The following is a 19,225-nucleotide window of genomic DNA, read 5'->3' as shown; positions in this document are numbered from 1 at the left end:
AATTCTTTAATACGTGTTAAGCTTCTGGCTCTCAAGACTAATTTATACATGACTTGACTCTCAGTAGAGCATACTGGTGGCTCCCTCTTGTGTTTAAAATATGAAGTACTGTTTCTGGTTGATTGCTTCACTGGCTCTCACTCATAGCACTCACTATGTAACAACATTTGCCTGTACAAAGCTGCCACTACTCTGGCCTTCTGTGCCTAAATGATGGAATGAGTCCGTTTCCTCTAGTGGGTAGTGAGAGAAATGCTACTTCTAGGTCACTGGTGTCAATCTCTTTTTTTTATTTTTTATTTCACCTTTATTTAACCAGGTAGGCTAGTTGAGAACAAGTTCTCTTTTAAAACTGCGACCTGGCCAAGAAAAAGCACAGCAGTTCGACACATACAACAACACAGAGTTACACATGGAATAAACAAACATAGTCAATAATACAGTAGACAAAAATAAAAATCTATATACAGTGTGTGCAAATGAGGTAAGATAAGGGAGGTAAGGCAATAAATAGGCCATGGTGGCAAAATAATTACAATTAGACACTGGAATGGTAGATGTGCAGAATATACATGTGCAAGTAGAGATACTGGGGTGCAAAGGAGCAAGATAAATAAATAAATAACAGTATGGGAATGAGGTAGTTGGATGGGCTGTTTACAGATGGGCTATGTACAGGTGAAGTGATCTGTGAGCTGCTCTGACAGCTGGTGCTTAAAGCTAGTGAGGGAGAAATGGGTCTGCAGCTTCAGTGATTTTTGCAGTTCGTTCCAGTCATTGGTAGCAGAGAACTGGAAGAAGAGGCGGCCAAAGTAGGAATTGGCTTTGGGGGGGGTGACCAGTGAGATATACCTGCTTCTTTGAATAGAGGTGTGTGGTAATGTCTCCTGTATTCCAGGCTTCTGGGGATGGGAGTGGGGATGACACGTTGCATGACCGTGAAATAGATGACAAGTTGATGAAGATCATGGAACAACAAAAGGAAACAGCACGGGTGAGTAAAAGGGGGGGGTGTGAGCACGGGGTGTAAGAGAGGAATGTGTTCGGGAAACAGAATGTCAGCGGACGCTGGGTGAGCGTTGGTGAGACAAGGAACGTCCGCACAGCTAAGATAGGCTTGGGCACAAGGCACATTGTTGTCTGAGCAACTCTCCCTGACAGACTTCATTGGATGTCTCTTACATGTAGCAGAACAGCTTTTGTGTTTCATCAGTTGAAATTTGTCCTGGTACAAAACACAAGTATGTAAGAGTGAACACTGAGGGATATATTCAAGTTCAAGTAGGAAGATTCAGTACCAGACATTGTTTTATCAGTTTACTTACTGTTCATTCCTGCTTCCCTCCCTGATTGTCTTTCCTTCCAGCCAGAGGACATGCTAAGCGTGCCAGTGCGAGCTCCACCCACAGAGTCTCCGGAGTTGGAGCTAGATGAGTACACTGTTCACCTGACCCCCACAAATCAAGCCCATCAGGAGATGCTGCTCGAAGGTGGGGAAGGCAGGTTCACCATACTCTGATCTTAACCAATCATGTCATGGCATTACAGAGCACTTTCAAATAACTTGATTGGCAAGCTTGATTTAACTCACCTGGTGACTATGTAAATTATTAGATTTTCCCTTTGCATTGATCAATCTTGTTTGTCTCTCATTGGCTAATCTAGTTTTTTTTTATGTTACCTTTATTTATCTAGAAAAGTCAGTTAAGAACAAATTCTTATTTTTCATGACAGCCTAGGAACAGTGGGTTAACTGGCAGAACAACAGACTATTACCTTGTCAGCTCAGGATTCGATCTTGCAACCTTTCAGTTACTAGTCCAACGCTCTTACCACTAGGCTACCTGCCGCCCTCAAATATCCCTCAATGGTTAGCATTAATTGAAGCCTCATTGGTGAATCCTATTGGTGTTGCTTTTTTCTCTCAGGATCCCACCAAACAGAGGAGAGGTCAGGGGATGTAAGTAATAGCTAAGATTACACGTAATGTGCCTCAAACACTGATCTGCTTTAAATGCTTAAGTTATTCAGTATTTAATAGATTTTACACAATATTCTCCTGCTGATCCTCAGGGCAGGCCTCTTAGCTACGGACAGAAAGGAGAGCAAGGAGAGCCTGGGCCTATGGGTCCTGCTGGCCCCCGTGGCCCTCCTGGCCCTTCCACTCCCTCTGAGGATAGGTCTGGACACGGCCAGCCAGGACCAAGGGGCCCTCGGGGGCCTTCAGGGGCCCCTGGGGTGCCAGGGAAGGACGGTCAGCCTGTAAGCTTTACCTCATAATCTCCCATTACTCTGTGATACTAGTACATGTTTGATTATGTTTCCTATTATCTTCACTTGATAAGATTGAACAGATACATCTAAGGACTGTTCTCATTTCAGGGAAGCAAGGGTGAAGATGGAGACCCAGTGAGTACATCTGTTCTTGTGTCAAATGGTTTTGTTATGTTATTATAGAAATATACTGTATGTCTTTAAATATGACCTATGTTAATCCCCACAGGGACAAAGTGGACCTCATGGATTCCCAGGGGTAGCAGGAGAGGTTGGAGTCAAAGGAGATAAGGTACAATAATTACAAGTAAAAAAAAAAAAATATATATATATATATATTTGTGTATGAGATAGGCAGTTAGTCTTACCATGTGTTCTCTTCTGTACAGGGGGACACAGGAGTAGGCTTACCGGGGCCTCCAGGCCCTCCCGGACCACTCAAATCTCACAGTGTACCGGTGGGTGTCAGTGTAACATCCTGGAAACATTGGATTGAACTGGGGATCAAATGGGGATTTGTGTTTAATTGCCTGTTTTCCTTTGAATTGCAGTATGGAGAGGATGCACTCGGCTCTGGCTTTGGGGACCTTGACGATACAGAATTTATCAGAGTAAGAACATTCTTCTAATCTGCTGTCAGTCTATCTTGTGAGCGGACCAAGTCATTTGGTGTCAGTCTAAAGCGGAAAGGTGGAATAAACGAGTCAGGAGTAGGTTTTCTTGATTGAACACAGTTCTCTATCAATACAAACACTCAAACACAATCAATGAGAGTCTCCCAAGGAACACCATACACATTCTTCTTTAGATGACACAGGAACACAAGAGACGATTATCTTTCAAATATAACAACAATCACAGATTTGTCACCGTGTTAATGGCTCTTCTTGGATAGCTCCCCTCTCTTGGTAGCTATTCTAGATAGTTTATCTTCTTCCCCTTTCCTGCTGGTTCCCTCCTCTCTTATAGGGGAAAGAGAATATGTCATTAGTACTGTCAGCTGTGGTTAATTGCTTCTGGTTACCTTGTCTCACATACCTTGTTGGGCTACTATCAGTGAGCTCAGCCTGCCCTCTGGTGGTCCTTCCACAATCTGTTATGTTTTTTCTCTTTAATAAAACGCCTCTAGGGTGAGTATTTGAGCCTCGTATTAATTACCAGCCTGATCTCGCAAGCTCTCATAAATATGTTTCACTACATGGAATCACATATTTATATAAACTTGCGATATCAGGCTGGTAGTAAGAGGCTAAGCATATTCACCTCTCTGTGTTAAATGTGTGCTATGGCATCCCATATCCAGCAGGTAGGGGTGTTTCATCTGTTCACATAGAGTTGAGACCACTCCACTATAGTGATGTGATGATTTCACAGTGAGGTGTCCTCTCTCTCCTAGGGTTCCCCTGGTCCTCCCGGCCCTCCAGGTCAACCTGGCCCGCCTGGTCCCACCCGTTTCTTCGAAGCCTCCGAGGGCTTATTCCCTGGACAACCAGGGCCACCTGGCAGAGACGGCCTTGTTGGGAAACCTGGACCACCGGTGAGATCTCTCTCTGTCCCACGTTATCCTTATTAAGATCCATTATGGATGGTTCCGCGTTTCCACCGGTTACCAACTGTTGATGTTCCCACTTTTGTTTTTGTATTGTAAATGTTATTTTATAGTCTATATGTGTATGCATGCATTGTAGCTACTCTCTGTTGTTATTGACCTGGCTGTCCCTGGCCTTTATTGTTTCAGGTGATTGAGGATTGGTTTAGTGGTTCTGGCTCGGGCTCTGAGTTTGGCTCAGGGTTGTTCGGCTCTGGGCTTGGTTCTGGCGAGGTATTGCCCTGGTTCCGTTACTGAACCAGTAGGCTTGAAAAGGAAGACTGTACTCTCCAACCATGTTTTCTAACAGCCTGGCCCATTTAACTTACTGTGTGTGTGTGTGTGTGTGTGTGTGTGTGTGTGTGTGTGTGTGTGTGTGTGTGTGTGTGTGTGTGTGTGTGTGTGTGTGTGTGTGTGTGTGTGTGTGTGTGTGTGTGTGTGTGTGTGTGTGTGTGTGTGTGTGTGCGCTTATTGGCTTTTGCTTATAGTTGTTTACCCATCTATGAAACCATCAGGGTTCTATGCTCATCCCCCATCCTCTCATTAAATGAGAAACAACCCAGGTTTGACTTTAACTGCCTTGATGGACATTGAGCTTGAGCTACAGTATGTGTTTCATACATCAAACATGGGTCCAGCTACATTGGAGAGAACCTTCCTTTTTATATAAGTCTGTTGCGTGCGTGCTTTCACTAACTGCATTGATGGAGCTTGCACCTTTATTTTTTACAGTCGATGAGCCATGTTGTTCCTTCAGGAATGGCAAAGGGAAAATGGTGGCACCGGCTGGCTAAGATTTATTAAACATTTTCTTAAACCTATTGAGAAAGTAGAATATCATATTTTATGATGAAAAGTAACTAATTCTGTTGGATTAAAGTAATTGAAAAAATAATATCATCATGAATAATTATGAGAAACCTTTTAAATGACTTGGAAGTTATCTTTGCAATGGTACATATGGTAGCTACTATGACACTAAGAAAAGCAAGACAGTCTTGGTCATGGTTGACTAGTCACTTGTGTGACCTTTATGTGCAGGAGATTCAGAGAGCGACGTGACATCACATCTCTCTGCTGTTGATTTCAGGGTCCTACTGGTCTGGATGGGGATGCTGGGCTAACAGGGCCTACAGGTCTGAAGGTAAGATGATAGTAACTCAGGAGGCTATTGTTTGTATTTTACAAGGGAAATTAGCTGGCTAGATCCCATATTACCATGTCCATTGCAAATGCTTACTCAAACCTATCTATTTTTCTCACATAGGGTGAACAAGGACTAGCTGGACCAAACGGACCAATGGTATTTTAACCTTCTGACAACTCAGTTATCAACTATAAAATGCATAAATCAAACAATGAGAGCTTTGTTCCTAATCATGCTGTTGACATGCAGAAGCATCTATTTTAGGTGTTGTCATTTTAAATCAAAACTATACTTTGTTCTTCATAGTCAGTTAAATGGGTCTGTTCTTCCTCGCAGGGTGTATCAGGTGACCCAGGGCTGACAGGAGCTACAGGACCGAGGGGACCAGAGGGGAAGACGGGCGACCCTGGCCCTCGGGGGCTGCCTGGCCCCCCCGGACCCCCAGGAGGAAGATTTTTTGTCGAGGTGCTGCTTTGTTGATTTTACTGTTGAGTCAGTTTCCCATCATACTGTTGTCTTGTTTTGTCTCTATTGATTCTGAATGCAATAATGTTGTGTGTTGGTGCTTGCAGGATGTGGAGGGGTCTGGGAAGAATGACATGGTCCTTGGCACAGAACTCAAAGGCCCTCAGGTGATTGAGATTGGTATATGTGTGTGTCTCCTGTAGTTTTGAAGTCCTTTTACATTGTATTTCACCTTGAGATCCATGGGAATAACTGTTGTTATCTACTCTCTTCTGTAGGGACCTCCTGGTCTCCCTGGCCCTGCAGGACCAAAGGTAGGATTACAAACAAGGAAAATAACTAGGCTGTGGAAAAAACTAGGTTCACATGGAAATCTGATCAGTTGTATATCCTGTCTGTTTTCTACAGGGTGAAGATGGGAAGGATGGGGCTCCTGGGTTGTCAGTGAAGGTTGGTTGCATCTCTCTTACACCACCTTCTACAATATTATTAGTGGACATTGGTGGATGTGTCTTCACCTTTGTGACCTCTGTCTCTTTTCAGGGTGAGCCTGGTGCTTCTGGACCTGAGGGACTCCAAGGGCTAGCTGGGTTACCAGGCGCCAGGGTCAGTATTGAACCAGAAAGTATAGCATCATCTGCAGTAACCTTGAATTTAAAGTTTGTAGCTAGCTAAACCTCAACTACTACCTGGCTACTATTTTTAACTGTGTTGTGTGTGCTTGTCTCTGCAGGGATTGAAAGGAGACAAAGGTGATCCAGGACCAAAGGTATGTTAGTGTTAGAAATCAGAACGACTCCAAACTAACCCTGATGTGGGCTGTTCTTCTGTTCATCATATGTTCATCATATAATACTTGTGGTTGTATCAAAGCCTGTTACAACATTATAGACCATCTTTGGTTGTGTCATTCAAATGGCTTGTTGAGTTCATGGGGGTTCTTTGTCCTAACTCTCCTGTGTGCTCTGTCTTACAGGGGGAGTGTGGTCCTGATGGACACAATGTACCTGGTCCTCCTGGTCCTCCCGGCCCTCCAGGACCAATCATCAATCTGCAGGATGTACGTCCACCCCACACACCTCTCATCCCCTGTCTGAGTGCTGTTTCACAAATAACACACACACATTGAACAGGAATAGAGCTGTTGTGGTTTATTAAGGGTTATTAAACGTTATGAGCATTCCTAACAGGAAGTAACTTGAGTTGTCTGTCACCATCCACATGGTTTTCATATATTCATAGTTTGTACAGTATGTAAAGCTTACAGCTAGTATAGCTACATTAGATTTGCTACTGTAAACAATATGTCATATGTTTATCCTCAGCTCCTGCTGAACAATACAGAGAGCATGTTTAACATCACTGAGATACGTGGGCCCCCTGGCCCAATGGTGAGTAGCACAATGTTAATTTGATGTATTTCTGAAACTAGCCCATTATATTTAAATGTCAATATCCATTATGCTTTACATTAAATAGTCTGGATGCTGGAGCATGGCACATATCAATATGCCTCAGGGCAGTTTGCATTTATTGCTATTTCATGCATGGGCAATGATGCTAATTATTCATTCACATCTGTCACGTGTGAAGCCAGAATGGCGTGTTTTCAATTGCCATGCCTATTTACTAGAGATACTCAGCTAAGGGTCAACCTAACCACCCAAACAACCATAATGCATACTTGATCCATAATACAGGCTACTTATACAATGCATGCGCTTCGCCTACTTACATAGTGCATGCACATACACTTAACTATGATGTTATCAGTTTTAAAAGGTTGTTCTTACATTACAGCCTTGGAAATGTTTCTGCTGTATTTTGTGAGATGGATGCTATCATGCTAGTATATTCTGCAAAGATGCTGCATGCTACTTTATTATTGCATGTGATTGACAGCTATGCTGACCCAGTCCTGCTACCTGCCTGTGTGTGTTTTGTTGCATGTCACAGGGCCCTGAAGGCGAGCCTGGCAGAGCAGGATTCCCTGTAAGAGCAACTCCATACTTAATATGCGATTACTGGGTTATTCCACGAAAAGAGTGCCCTTTCTTTGATATTTAAGTAGAAATTGTGCACTAATATTGAATTTTAAAAGTCTGTGCTGTTTAATATAGACCACATGGAGAATTCAATAAATCTTTTTTTTTATATGAATAAAGTCTTGCTGAAGTGCCAATATTCAGCATTTTGGCATGTCCCTCCATCAACCCTGTGTCACTTCTAGGAAGATTATAGGTCAACCCTTTACATTTTAGACAGGCCAGAAATTTAAGGCAGACGCTCTTATCCAGAGCCCAGCCAACAGGTGCGAGTTGTGCACCCAGCGCAGCGAACAGTTTTGACTGGGCTGAGGGAGCTGTACTTCCTCAGTGGTAGGGAGGCGAGCAGGCCAGAGGTGGATGAACGCAGTGCCCTTTTTTGGGTGTAGGGCCTGATCAGAGCCTGAGAGATACTGAATCCCAAAATGTCTCAAAGTTGCACCCGCATTGTAAAACCCTAGTTATTTTGTTGCTTTGACAAAGTCATTTCTGATGATTATTATTTCTTTGATGTGACAAGTGATTCATTTACAGTACGTCTGTCCCTCAAGGTCAAAGCTGTTACTTGAACTGAACTCGTAATATGGTGAAACTGTTTTTTTTTTTTTCAAAAGAAACATTGACCATCTAATATTCAAATCATAGAGTAAAAGCAGGTGAGCTGGTTCTACTATTTTTGGCAATTTTCTGGTGTTTTTGTGGTGGAAAACTGAGTAGGTCGAGCATAACATGTCAACCCTGTTACCCATAGATAGACAGGCCAGAAATTATTTAACAATTCGATTTTTGGGGTGAAGCTTGCATTCAATTGTCAATCTCTGCTGCACACAACAAGCTTCCATTCCCCCTGTCACAACGCGATTTATGGCTGATTTAAGAAGAAATCGTCAAGGGTCAACCCCGTTACTTTATTTTTTATTAACCTCTTAAGATGGGAAAACATGTTTTTTTTAATGAAGTTAGACATGTGGTCTTTATGACAGAATGTTCAAATTAGGTGAAATCAAAAAAAGAATTTGACCAAGGTACACTTCTCAAAGGGCACCGAATTAGTGGAACGACCCAACCCCATATATAACATTCAGGGTGGATTGTATATTTATGTACTACTGTAAATACCATGCTGATTTAATTTAGTCTTAGCTGCCATGGGAAGGAATTGGGTAGGTTCCTTATCATAATGATAAGAGTCTGTAGTTCTGAATATAACACATTTTGACTCACCCACTATAAGTAAATATGCTCTAATATGCTCATCTTCTCTGTCCATAATTATTATTGTGGTCTTTGCCCAGGGCCCTAGAGGACCAAAGGGTGACAGTGGGCTTCCTGGTTTTCAAGGTCCACCAGGAATGAAGGTAAGGATCAGAAGCTCTGTTAATGTTTACTGTCCCTCCATGCCAGATAAGTACTACTTCATGGATCTTACATCAGATAGGACTTTAAAACCTAATCAAGACCTGATGATCATGTCTATGTGTCTACTATGTCTTTCCTCCTCATAGGGTGCGAAAGGGGAAGCTGGTGTCACTATCGCTGCCGATGGAACTGTGTTGACAAGTGTCAGGGGGCCTCGGGGACCAAAAGGAATCAAGGTGACTCCTCTCTCTACCTCTAGGGTTAAAGGTCACTGTATGGTAGTGGTTTTCTGATGAATAGGTGCTCTGACCATGTCGGTGTGCTTTTCACAGGGTGAGCGTGGCTTCCCTGGAGCTTATGGTGTCATGGTAAGTCAATGATGCCTTGTAAAAGCATAAAATAATGCTCTATAGAAATGTACACTTGTATTTGTTATACATATTGGTATCTGTAAGAACTGTAAACATCTACTGTCTAGGAGTGGGTGAACGTGAAATGATAGAAAAGCATGTTATTTTTCAGGGACCAATTGGACCAACTGGACAAAAAGGAGAATACGGGTTCCCTGGTCGACCAGTCAGTGCTTTTTGTCAACCCTCTGCTGTTTTAATTTGGTTGAGTAAAATATGAGTCACTGTAACTTTCCCTGTTTAAGTGTTGTCCTTCTTACCTCCGCAGGGGCGACCTGGAATGGCAGGGAAGAAGGGAGACCAGGGAGATGCCATTGGTCAACCAGTAAGAATCGCCATCATGAAACATGATTTTATGCGATTACAGTACCATCAACTAACTAAGTGACAGAAAAGTGAGGTGTCATTGACTGTGATTGTGTTTCTAGGGACTTCCTGGTCCTCCTGGCCCTCCCGGACCCCCAGGACCAGTAACAGGGCTCAACGGAGTAAGTACAGTATGCCTGTATAAGTACACATTGATGTCATTGCTGTATAAGTACACATTGATGTCATTGCTGTATAAGTACACATTGATGTCATTTACATTTAAGTCATTTAGCAGACGCTCTTATCCAGAGCGACTTACAAATTGGTGCATTCACCTTATGACATCCAGTGGAACAGTCACTTTACAATAGTGCATCTAAATCTTAAAGGGGGGTGAGAGGGATACATTGCTGTGTATAAGTACACATTGATGTCATTGATGTCTGTATAAGTACACATTGATGTCATTGCTGTATAAGTACACATTGATGTCATTGCTGTCATTGTATAAGTACACATTGATGTCATTGCTGTATAAGTACACATTGATGTCATTGCTGTATAAGTACACATTGATGTCATTGCTGTATAAGTACACATTGATGTCATTGCTGTATAAGTACATATTAATGTCATTGCTGTATAAGTACACATTGATGTCATTGCTGTTTCTCTACTATAATTAGTATGCGCTATGGAAGAGATTGGTCCTTTGATTTAGTAGCAATGTTCATATAGAAGCAACAAGACACACTGGAGACAAACAAAACAGAACAACAAAATGGTAGTTTGTCTCCAGTAATGATCTAATGTCAACACATGAAGAACTCTCTTTCATTGGATATCCAGATGTCGTCAATGATGTCAATATCAATGCTGATGTCATAATTTTCCTCTGAATCTTAAAGACAGTTTTTCCGGTCCGTCCCAGACCGTTCTGCAAAACACCAGTAAGTTTGTGTTTGAGCCCCTTTAAGGCTCTTTGGGTGTGGCGGCGCATGTAAGTCCGTGGGCTCTTACCCCTAACAGGCAGCCTCTCCCTTCCCTCCCCTCCTGTCTGCAGCCGTGCTGTCTCCCTCCATGTTTCCTAGGTTTGTGGTGGTCCTCACGATAGCATAAAGCTGGCTCCTGCTTCTCCGCAGGTCAGAAGGTCATGTGACATCATAGTCACTTTACATATATTTATATATCTCAACCACACTAACTAGCCATGGTGACTTCAATACATCAATTTTAGAATCTATGAAGAAAAAACAAAACAATTTTCTGCCTGCTTTATGCTGACGGTGTAAAAATGCCCCTTGAGTGTTCCTGTTCCTTTAACTCTGAGCCCTGGTTTGGCGGGGTGGAAGGTCTCTACCCCCGGCATGTTGCTGTTGCATGTGGTTTTATCTGTTGTTTTTAGCTTTACAGTGCTAAAATGTTAAGGCTAACTCCTGTGATTCAAGGTGACCAACCAAAATAAGAACATTAAACTGAGTTCCTTACTACCTCTTGTCCTCATTCTATGGTTAACTTTTGTGTGCAAGGCTGGCATGGATGTTTGGATGCCAATTAGGCTGGCATGGATGTTTGGATGCCAATTAGGCTGGCATGAATGTTTGGATGTAATTACAAATCTCTCTCCTGTAACATGTCTTTTGACTTTCAGACATTTTTGAATGGCCATCTTGACTGAAACAAAACAACTATACCTGTTGTGTATATGATGTAAAGCTGTTTTATTGTTGATTATTTGGTGGTGGATCCGGTTGTGGGTATAATTTCATATTTTAACCATGTAGTTTGTGAAATCCTTCCACAATAACCATACCATTTTGACTTGTAGGTTAATGGCAGCAAAGGGTTGTCACAAGGTAAGTCATCAGATATTCCATTGTGCGCAAGACATACATTATACTCTTGTGAAAATGAATCTGAGCATACAGGATGATCATCATAACCGTATGATCACTAGTCTATGGACAAATATTTTCAACATATACATACAGATGAGCTCAGTGGTCTCATACACCTGTACTGTATTTCTGTGAAGGTGGCAGGAGAAGAAACGGAGGTGCTAAAGGGGAAAAGGGAGAGGCTGGACTTCCTGGAATGCCTGGAGAACCAGGTATGCATGTGCAGCCAGGGATGCAGTTTCTCCTCCATTTAACTTGTTTGTTGGCAATAATCGCACTTGATTAGAACCAAAACTGTTTCCATGAGCGTCCTCAGACGTGTTTGCAACCGACATACAAGGTGACAGTTAAGATGTGTGTTCTCCCTCATCAGATGATATTCTACCAGAAGGCTTTGTAGTGAGTATTTTACCTTAACTTCTTTAAAGAACATTTACCAGTTCAAAACTCACTGTATAAGTAGTGGAAATGTATGTTATGTAAAACTTATGCATGTGATAATTTACTAACAGTCTGATTCAACCAAACTGTTTGTTCCTCAGGGAGAAAAAGGAGACATGGGCTATGAAGGAATGAAAGGAGACCAGGGTGAACCTGGGTTGCCTGGCCCTCCAGGTCTTCCTGGGAGATCAGGCCTTGTGGTGAGTAATTCCAGGCTCAAAATACTCAACAAAGTACAGTATACATTTTACAAACTATAGTCAATGTAAATACATGATACACCTATTACTTAGACATTTGAGTAATGGTCAGAGACACTGTCAAATGTACATTTTGTATATGCTTATGTAGGGGCCAAAAGGTGAGTCCGTCATTGGCACCGTTGGTCATCCTGGAGCTCCTGGTGAACCAGGGGTTCTTGGCATTGGACGACCAGGCTCTCGGGGGCCCCCTGGCCCTGCCGGACCCCCTGGACCCCCCCCTGTCTATGGTTCAGGTAACTGTGCATGGTGTGCTCGCTAAAATACAACATCTTAAACTTAGCGTTGCTGTCAAGTTCCATATGTATGCATTTGAAAAGCACAAATGTATGTTTAGTCGACCTACAGTACACTGCGATACCTTTGTATGACTGTTCTATTTTTCAGCTGTGAGTATTCCCGGCCCACCTGGGCCTCCCGGTCCTCCTGGGATTACTGGCTATGAAAACCCGGTAAGGCAACCAGTAGGGTACTTCCTTATATACTCACCAAGTCAACATAAAGAAATGTGTGTATGTGTTTACCGACTTGTGGGTTTGCGTGTGCACTAGTTCTCACATTGTCACCATGGATTGGCTTGAGCAGCGTTGTCTATGTCCAGAGGATTCAGTCTGAACTTCCTCTCTTCTCGCACCAGGTGTCCACATACAGGAACACCAACAGTTTGATGAGGGAGAGCCACCGTGCTGCAGAGGGCTCGATGGCATATGTCTCAGACAAGGGAGAACTCTACGTTAGAACTAGAGATGGCTGGCGCAAGGTTCAGGTACTGCATGCCTTTACAGTCCCACAGTGATGTCTCCAGTTAATTAGAGCCTTTGATATGGCTAAATGTGGCAAAAAATAATCATATAAAATGTGATGTTGCCTGTGCTTATTCAGTGAGGTGTGTCCTGTCTCCCCAGCTTGGTGAGCTCATCCTCATCCCAGCAGAGAGCCCATCCTCTGCAGTGTCCCAGGCCCTGAGCAGACCAGGAGATCGCACCAGACCCCACAGGCCACACAGCCAGGTACTGTGGTTACACTGCGCATTATATCTGCTCTCTTCAGTTTGTTATGAATGTTTCATTTATGATTTTATTATTCAGTGTCAATCTGCGCTTGTTTTTTTAGGAACTAGTTGGAACTAGCTACGTGCCCAACTATAATGTCCTACCTCATACAGTACACTCAGTACCAGCGGTAAGGTGGAATTTATACCTCTTAGTTGCACATTTATCCCTCTTCAGTTGCACAGTCACCATGGACTAGCTTGAGCTGTGTTGTCAATGGTTACTTCAGTTTACTTTTGCCCCCCACAGCTGCACCTGGTGGCCCTGAATGCTCCGTTCTCTGGGGACATGCGTGGCATCCGGGGAGCAGACTTCCAGTGCTACCAGCAGGCCCGAGCCATGGGTCTCACTGCCACCTACAGAGCATTCTTGTCCTCACACCTCCAGGACCTGGCCACCATCGTCAAGAAGGGAGACCGCTACAACATGCCCGTCATCAACCTCAAAGTACAGTTGTTGTCTCTTATGACAACTAAAACATAAATAATGGACTGATAGGTCCTGAGTTTTTGTTGGTTATGATGCGGTTGTTGAAAATAAAGCGAAGCCAGTTCAGAAAGGGAACCCGAAAACCGGCTAGCTGATGCGTCAGCTGAGATTGCACCAATTAGATGCTAGTAACAATCACATTTACCTTATTTGGCGGTCTATTGCATCTGACCGGTTCTGCTCACACATCCTGCTGCCGCTTGCTGCTAGTATGCATATGCTACTTTTGCTCCCACCACCCCAGCCTCCACATGTTCGATTCTGTTTTCCTGCTATGGAATTGGTATAGCCATCCCTGCTTGTAGGTCATTTTATATATTGATACTTTGATTGGACAGTGAGCTACCCTGAAGGAGCAGAGCCTATATTACCAAGATTTGCATGATTCATTCTTTAATAAATAGTTAAATATATTTCTACGTGGTGTTTCCTTTCTGAACTACAGGAAGTCTGTGACTGTAAATGTGGCTTTAACCACATCTTTTCCACAGGGAGAGGTGATCTATAGCAGCTGGATGAACATCTTCTCTGGGAATGGAGGCGTGTTTGACCCATCCATCCCCATCTACTCCTTTGAAGGACGGAACGTCATGACGGACCCTACTTGGTGAGTGACCAGCTTTGGCTGACCCCTTAAAACACATACAGAGAACAATCACAGATTGGGATATTTAGGTGAACATTGATGCAAGTCACTCTGGATAGGAGTGTCTGTAAATGTAAAATGGCAGAGGTCTGTGTGTAACTCTCGGTGTGTGTTTTCTGTGAATGCAGGCCTCAGAAGCTGGTGTGGCATGGCTCCAGTACGGTGGGCATCCGTATGACCACTAACTACTGTGAGGCGTGGCGGGCGGGTGACATGGCGGTGACGGGCCAGGCTTCGCTCCTCCAGACAGGCAGACTTCTGGGCCAACACACCCGCAGCTGCTCCAACCATTTCATAGTTCTGTGTATCGAGAACAGCTACATTGACCACAGGAGGTCTAATTAACCTTAACACACATACATCTAGTATACACTCCCTCACAAACACACACGTCTCCTATTAACATAGAGCAGCTATGTGCTGGACAACATGAGGCGCTATCACACACCACAGCACTCACCTCTCTACCACAAAAAGACAGAGCAGCTTCATACTGACCACAGATTAAACTCCCTCTGTTCATTCACCTCTCAATATTAAACTCTCATCAACACAGCATCACTACATTGCACTGGTCACTAATGTATGTTTACTGTTTCTTTAAGGTGTAAATATAATGTAAATTACTTCCTGTCAAAAGCACTGCATCACTCCAATTCCTTGTGTTTCAATTTGACTGAAGGAATGCCAAAGAACTGGTGATCAGCAACCAACCGACTAACCCACATTGTTTCTACAGGAGTAGCCTTTAACACGGTTTATTTTTGTTGGTTTGCTCATTTGAGTCTTATTCTTAAGTGCCTAGTAGAGTAGTTTGCATAGAGACAGCAACCATTCTAACCTTTTGTGGTTTACTGTATCAGACCCCAAAACAAACAATATGATGAAATTAGGACGACTGGTCTTTTCTGTTTTCCGTGATAAAAAAAATAATAATGAAATGCCAGGATCTATTCAGACAAGGGAACCATGTGTTGCTCCCTCAAGCCTTGAAGTCATTTAGATGCACTGAGTTTATTTGAATAGTTTGGGGTTTCCATATCCATGAAGGCTTTTTGTCTGTGAAAATTAAGGGTTTTTCTGTTGCGAGCGACTTTGTCTTAGTATTTAAGTTGAATTCTATGTTTCGTATTTTATTTATACTGTAACAGCACATAATCTTAAAATGTGGCAGCACATAGGTTCACTTTGAAAATTAAATTGAACAATATATATATATATATATATATATATATATATATATATATATATATATGCTGTTCAATCTGCCTGCGCTATCACCATGAAATAGTTGTTTTTGTACGGTATTCCACTAATTGACTTACTGTAGATGTACTTTCAACAAATCTACGATTGAGAACTAGATATTTGAATGGCTGTTACAGTGATTCAGAGAAACTATGTACTCATTGACTGGTGCTCAGTGAATAAATGTTTTTTTTTTAAGTCTTGGCTATTAATTTAATGTGGAGCTTAATTTTTGGGTCAATAAATGCATTTACACCAAATGTGCACTAGATGGTAGCACACCATCTCACTTTAACAATAGTGTTGTTGAAAGTGGGACTGGGACGTGAACCTCAAAAAATAACACCTCAGCATAATTTGATATGAGCACTGATACAGCTTCATAAATCTGGGTGGTGACATTTGAGAAATATTTCTGGTTTGTGGCTCAATGGGTTATCAAATCGGTCTTACTGGATGACTGACTAGGTGTTTCTTACATGTGCAATGATACAGTACCACCTCAGTGCAAATTGAAGACTTCTATGTTTCTGTTTTGAATTATTCATTGACCACAGTCATTTTATTATATAGATGTTCTTCTTGTGAACAGTGTTCTATGAATGTGTCATTGTTTCCCTGAATCTAAAACTGCCACCCACTGATCTGTTTCACCTGTCTTTGATTGTCTCCACCCACCTCCAGGTGTCACCTGTTTTCCCCATTAGTCCCTGGGTATTTATTTAGGTGTTCCGTTTGTCTGTTGCCAGTTCGTCTTGTCTGTCAAGTCAACTGGCGTGTTTTTCCGTGCTTCTGCGTTTTCTTCTCGCTTTTGCTAGTTCTCCTGGTTTTGACAATTGCCTGCCTTGACTCTGAACCAGCCTGCTTGACCATACTGCCTGCCATGACCTCGAGCCTACCTGCCACTCTGTAGCTCCTGGACTCTGACCGTGTTTATGATATTTTGCCTGTCCACGACCATTCTCTTGCCTGCCCCTTGGATTATAATAAATATCATAGACTCTAATCATCTGCCTCCCGTGTCTGCATCTGGGCCTCGCCCTGTGCCCTTATAGTATGAACTGGACATGACAGATCCAGCAGACTTGGATCAGCTCCGCCACGCCGTCTCCCTACAGGGCGCCACCATTGGGAGGCATGAGGAGCTACTGCTGGACCTTTTGGAAGGGCTTCGCCATGACAAAGGGTTCAAGGCTATTATGGCACAAATCAGGGAGTTAGCTCATAGACAGTCTGCCACCTCTGAGAACCCCCCCCCCAATCACCCAGTAAGCTTTTCACTATTAGTGGTGGGTTTGTACAGCCTACCCCAGCTCCCCCGCTTACCGGAGCGAGATTCTGGGGATCCCGGAACCTGCCGGGGTTTTCTTTCCTCATTTTTGAGCTGCAGCCATCTTCATTCCCTTTGGATTGGTTGAAGATAGTGTATATTATTACGCTAATGTCAGGAAGGGCGCTCCCCTGGGCTACAGCAGTTTGGGAACATCAATCCGCTATTTGTCGTGATTTGGAAGACTTCATGACAGAGGTGAGGAAGGTTTCCGATTCTCCGGTATCCGGGAGAGAGATGGCCTGAACTACTTGAATTACGGCAAGACTTTCGCACGTTGGCCGCCGAGAGTGTCTGGGATCCGGAGTCCCTATTCGATACCTTCCTTCATGGATTATCAGAGGTGATAAAAGATGAACTAGCTGCTCGGTGGACCTTAATTCCCTCATCGCCCTCACCATTAGGATTGATGGACGTCTACGGGAACGCAGGAGTGAGAGGTCTGGCCTAGGTCACACTCATTCATTTGCTGCGGCTCGCTCACCTCCGAAGGAATCCGGAAGTCCCCAAAAGCTGTTTTTCCGAGAGGATCCGAGGCCACCCGAGCTCCCTCGAGAATCATCGATGACAGGTGAGTCGGATACACCGGAACCTATGCAACTGGGAAGAGATAGATTATCACCTAGGGAACGTTCACGCAGGCTAAGCTCTAATTGTTGTCCGTATTGTGGTGCTGTAGGGCATTACATAGCCACCTGCCCAGTGAAGAGACCTGAATCCTTTAGTAGGTACAAGTACTGGTGAGCCTGACTGGGAACCCTTTAATTTCCATTACCCAAACTCGCTTTTTATGTGATCTTGCTGTGGGGAGACCAGCCTAAGTCTCTCCGGGTGCTCATTGACTCTGGTGCAGATGCGTTTCATGGACGCTACCCTGGTATCGGAACTAAGTATCCCTACTCAACTCCTCTCCGTTCCCATGGATGCCAGGGCATTGGAAGAGTTACACACAGCACAGTTCCCATTAATATGCAGATATCTGGAAACCACAGTGAGTCAATACAGCTTCTCATTGAGTCTCCACACATCACTATTGTTTTGGGCTGTTCTTGGCTCCAGACGCACAACCCGGATATTGACTGGACCACGGGTCCAACCTGAGTTGGAGCCCATTCACCATTCACATTGCCCGAAGGCGGCACAGCCTTCCCCGGAATGTCTGCCTCCAGGATTGAGTACAGCCTCAGATCGCTCTGCCATTCGCACAGAGTACCATGACCTCCTGGAGGCTTTCAGCAAGGCTCGTGCTACCTACCTCCCTCCACATCGTCCTGCCGATTATGCTATTGACCTCCTCCCAGGCACCGCACTGCCTTGAGGCCGGCTAAATTCCCTGTCTGGTCCTGAGACCAAGGCCATGGAGGAGTACATCGAGGACTCTCTGGCTGTTGGGAGTGTTCGTCCTTCTGCCTCTCCTGCTGGTGCAGGATTTTTCTTTGTGGGGAAGCTCAAGACCCTGCGTCCATGCATTGATTACCAGGGTCACAATGACATTACGATCAAAAAATTGGTACCCTCTACCACTCCTCTCCTTGGCTTTCGAACCTCTCCAGGGGGCTACCATATTTTCTAAACTGGACCTTCAGAATGCCTACCACCTTGTGAGGATACACAAAGCAGATGATTGGAAGACTGCTTTCAACACTGCCAGTGGACATTGAGTACCTGGTCATGCGTTTGGACTCACCAACGCACTAGGACTAGTCTCCCAGTCCCTACCACTGAAAAACATCCCCACTGCATGATGTTGCCACCACCAAAATATAGAATACATTTTAGTTTAGTAAAATGTATTTTTAGCTACAGCCATGTCTATCAGGCATGCTTAGGCACATATTTTTATAGTAAACCCAGTTTATCAGTTTTAGAGATTTACAACCGTAAATTGTTATTGTATCTTATCACTATTAGCTAGTAAACGTAGCTAGCTAGTTTACTGGATATCCAATCATTATTATTTCCATCTGTTTGGAATCTTCTCTTGCATCATGCCTATAATTTTGTGAGATTGGTTATGATTATGACCGTGGATGCATTTCAATCTCAAAACTCGGCAATTATGTTACATAACTAGCTAGTAGATTTACAGTTGCTGATGTTAAACATTTGCTAACAAGTTAAACGTGATGCATGGTACATAAATGAGCAGGCGCCAGGCTAACCAACCAGCCAACTCCAGTCATGTGCTACTGTTTGTTGGTAAACCTAGCTTTAGGTAGCTGGTTGTAACGTTGTAGCTTGCTGTTTAGCCATATCTAAGACTA

The 19,225-nt window shown here is 43.5% G+C and overlaps 1 protein-coding gene across 6 annotated transcripts in view; it reads left to right on the top strand.

Moving 5' to 3' along the window:
* LOC124009548 (collagen alpha-1(XV) chain-like) overlaps positions 1 to 15,832 on the top strand; it is a 51,641-nt gene extending 35,809 nt beyond the window's left edge. For 2 of the 6 annotated variants that reach the window (XM_046321436.1, XM_046321430.1), the window contains 40 exons: positions 899 to 994; positions 1,367 to 1,499; positions 1,929 to 1,960; positions 2,074 to 2,262; positions 2,383 to 2,409; positions 2,504 to 2,566; positions 2,664 to 2,732; positions 2,826 to 2,885; positions 3,671 to 3,811; positions 4,013 to 4,096; positions 4,953 to 5,006; positions 5,130 to 5,165; positions 5,346 to 5,474; positions 5,582 to 5,641; positions 5,753 to 5,788; positions 5,883 to 5,924; positions 6,018 to 6,080; positions 6,208 to 6,243; positions 6,451 to 6,534; positions 6,800 to 6,865; positions 7,431 to 7,466; positions 8,815 to 8,877; positions 9,025 to 9,114; positions 9,211 to 9,246; positions 9,401 to 9,454; positions 9,557 to 9,613; positions 9,717 to 9,776; positions 10,506 to 10,547; positions 11,426 to 11,453; positions 11,633 to 11,707; positions 11,869 to 11,894; positions 12,038 to 12,136; positions 12,288 to 12,432; positions 12,584 to 12,648; positions 12,834 to 12,962; positions 13,102 to 13,206; positions 13,310 to 13,378; positions 13,498 to 13,695; positions 14,229 to 14,344; positions 14,512 to 15,832. In XM_046321436.1, coding sequence (XP_046177392.1) covers positions 899 to 994; positions 1,367 to 1,499; positions 1,929 to 1,960; positions 2,074 to 2,262; positions 2,383 to 2,409; positions 2,504 to 2,566; positions 2,664 to 2,732; positions 2,826 to 2,885; positions 3,671 to 3,811; positions 4,013 to 4,096; positions 4,953 to 5,006; positions 5,130 to 5,165; positions 5,346 to 5,474; positions 5,582 to 5,641; positions 5,753 to 5,788; positions 5,883 to 5,924; positions 6,018 to 6,080; positions 6,208 to 6,243; positions 6,451 to 6,534; positions 6,800 to 6,865; positions 7,431 to 7,466; positions 8,815 to 8,877; positions 9,025 to 9,114; positions 9,211 to 9,246; positions 9,401 to 9,454; positions 9,557 to 9,613; positions 9,717 to 9,776; positions 10,506 to 10,547; positions 11,426 to 11,453; positions 11,633 to 11,707; positions 11,869 to 11,894; positions 12,038 to 12,136; positions 12,288 to 12,432; positions 12,584 to 12,648; positions 12,834 to 12,962; positions 13,102 to 13,206; positions 13,310 to 13,378; positions 13,498 to 13,695; positions 14,229 to 14,344; positions 14,512 to 14,728 — 3,210 coding nt within the window. In that variant the 3' untranslated portion in view covers positions 14,729 to 15,832. The remainder of the gene's footprint in view (positions 1 to 898; positions 995 to 1,366; positions 1,500 to 1,928; positions 1,961 to 2,073; positions 2,263 to 2,382; positions 2,410 to 2,503; positions 2,567 to 2,663; positions 2,733 to 2,825; positions 2,886 to 3,670; positions 3,812 to 4,012; positions 4,097 to 4,952; positions 5,007 to 5,129; positions 5,166 to 5,345; positions 5,475 to 5,581; positions 5,642 to 5,752; positions 5,789 to 5,882; positions 5,925 to 6,017; positions 6,081 to 6,207; positions 6,244 to 6,450; positions 6,535 to 6,799; positions 6,866 to 7,430; positions 7,467 to 8,814; positions 8,878 to 9,024; positions 9,115 to 9,210; positions 9,247 to 9,400; positions 9,455 to 9,556; positions 9,614 to 9,716; positions 9,777 to 10,505; positions 10,548 to 11,425; positions 11,454 to 11,632; positions 11,708 to 11,868; positions 11,895 to 12,037; positions 12,137 to 12,287; positions 12,433 to 12,583; positions 12,649 to 12,833; positions 12,963 to 13,101; positions 13,207 to 13,309; positions 13,379 to 13,497; positions 13,696 to 14,228; positions 14,345 to 14,511) is intronic. The other 4 variants (XM_046321431.1, XM_046321432.1, XM_046321433.1 and 1 more) reach the window with 4 other exon arrangements.
* Positions 15,833 to 19,225: the final 3,393 nt, after the last annotated feature.

Source organism: Oncorhynchus gorbuscha, linkage group LG22, assembly GCF_021184085.1.
Source record: "Oncorhynchus gorbuscha isolate QuinsamMale2020 ecotype Even-year linkage group LG22, OgorEven_v1.0, whole genome shotgun sequence".
NCBI lineage: Eukaryota > Metazoa > Chordata > Actinopteri > Salmoniformes > Salmonidae > Oncorhynchus > Oncorhynchus gorbuscha.
Note: the sequence above shows the minus strand (reverse complement) of the source record. Positions and strands in the feature narration are given on the sequence as shown.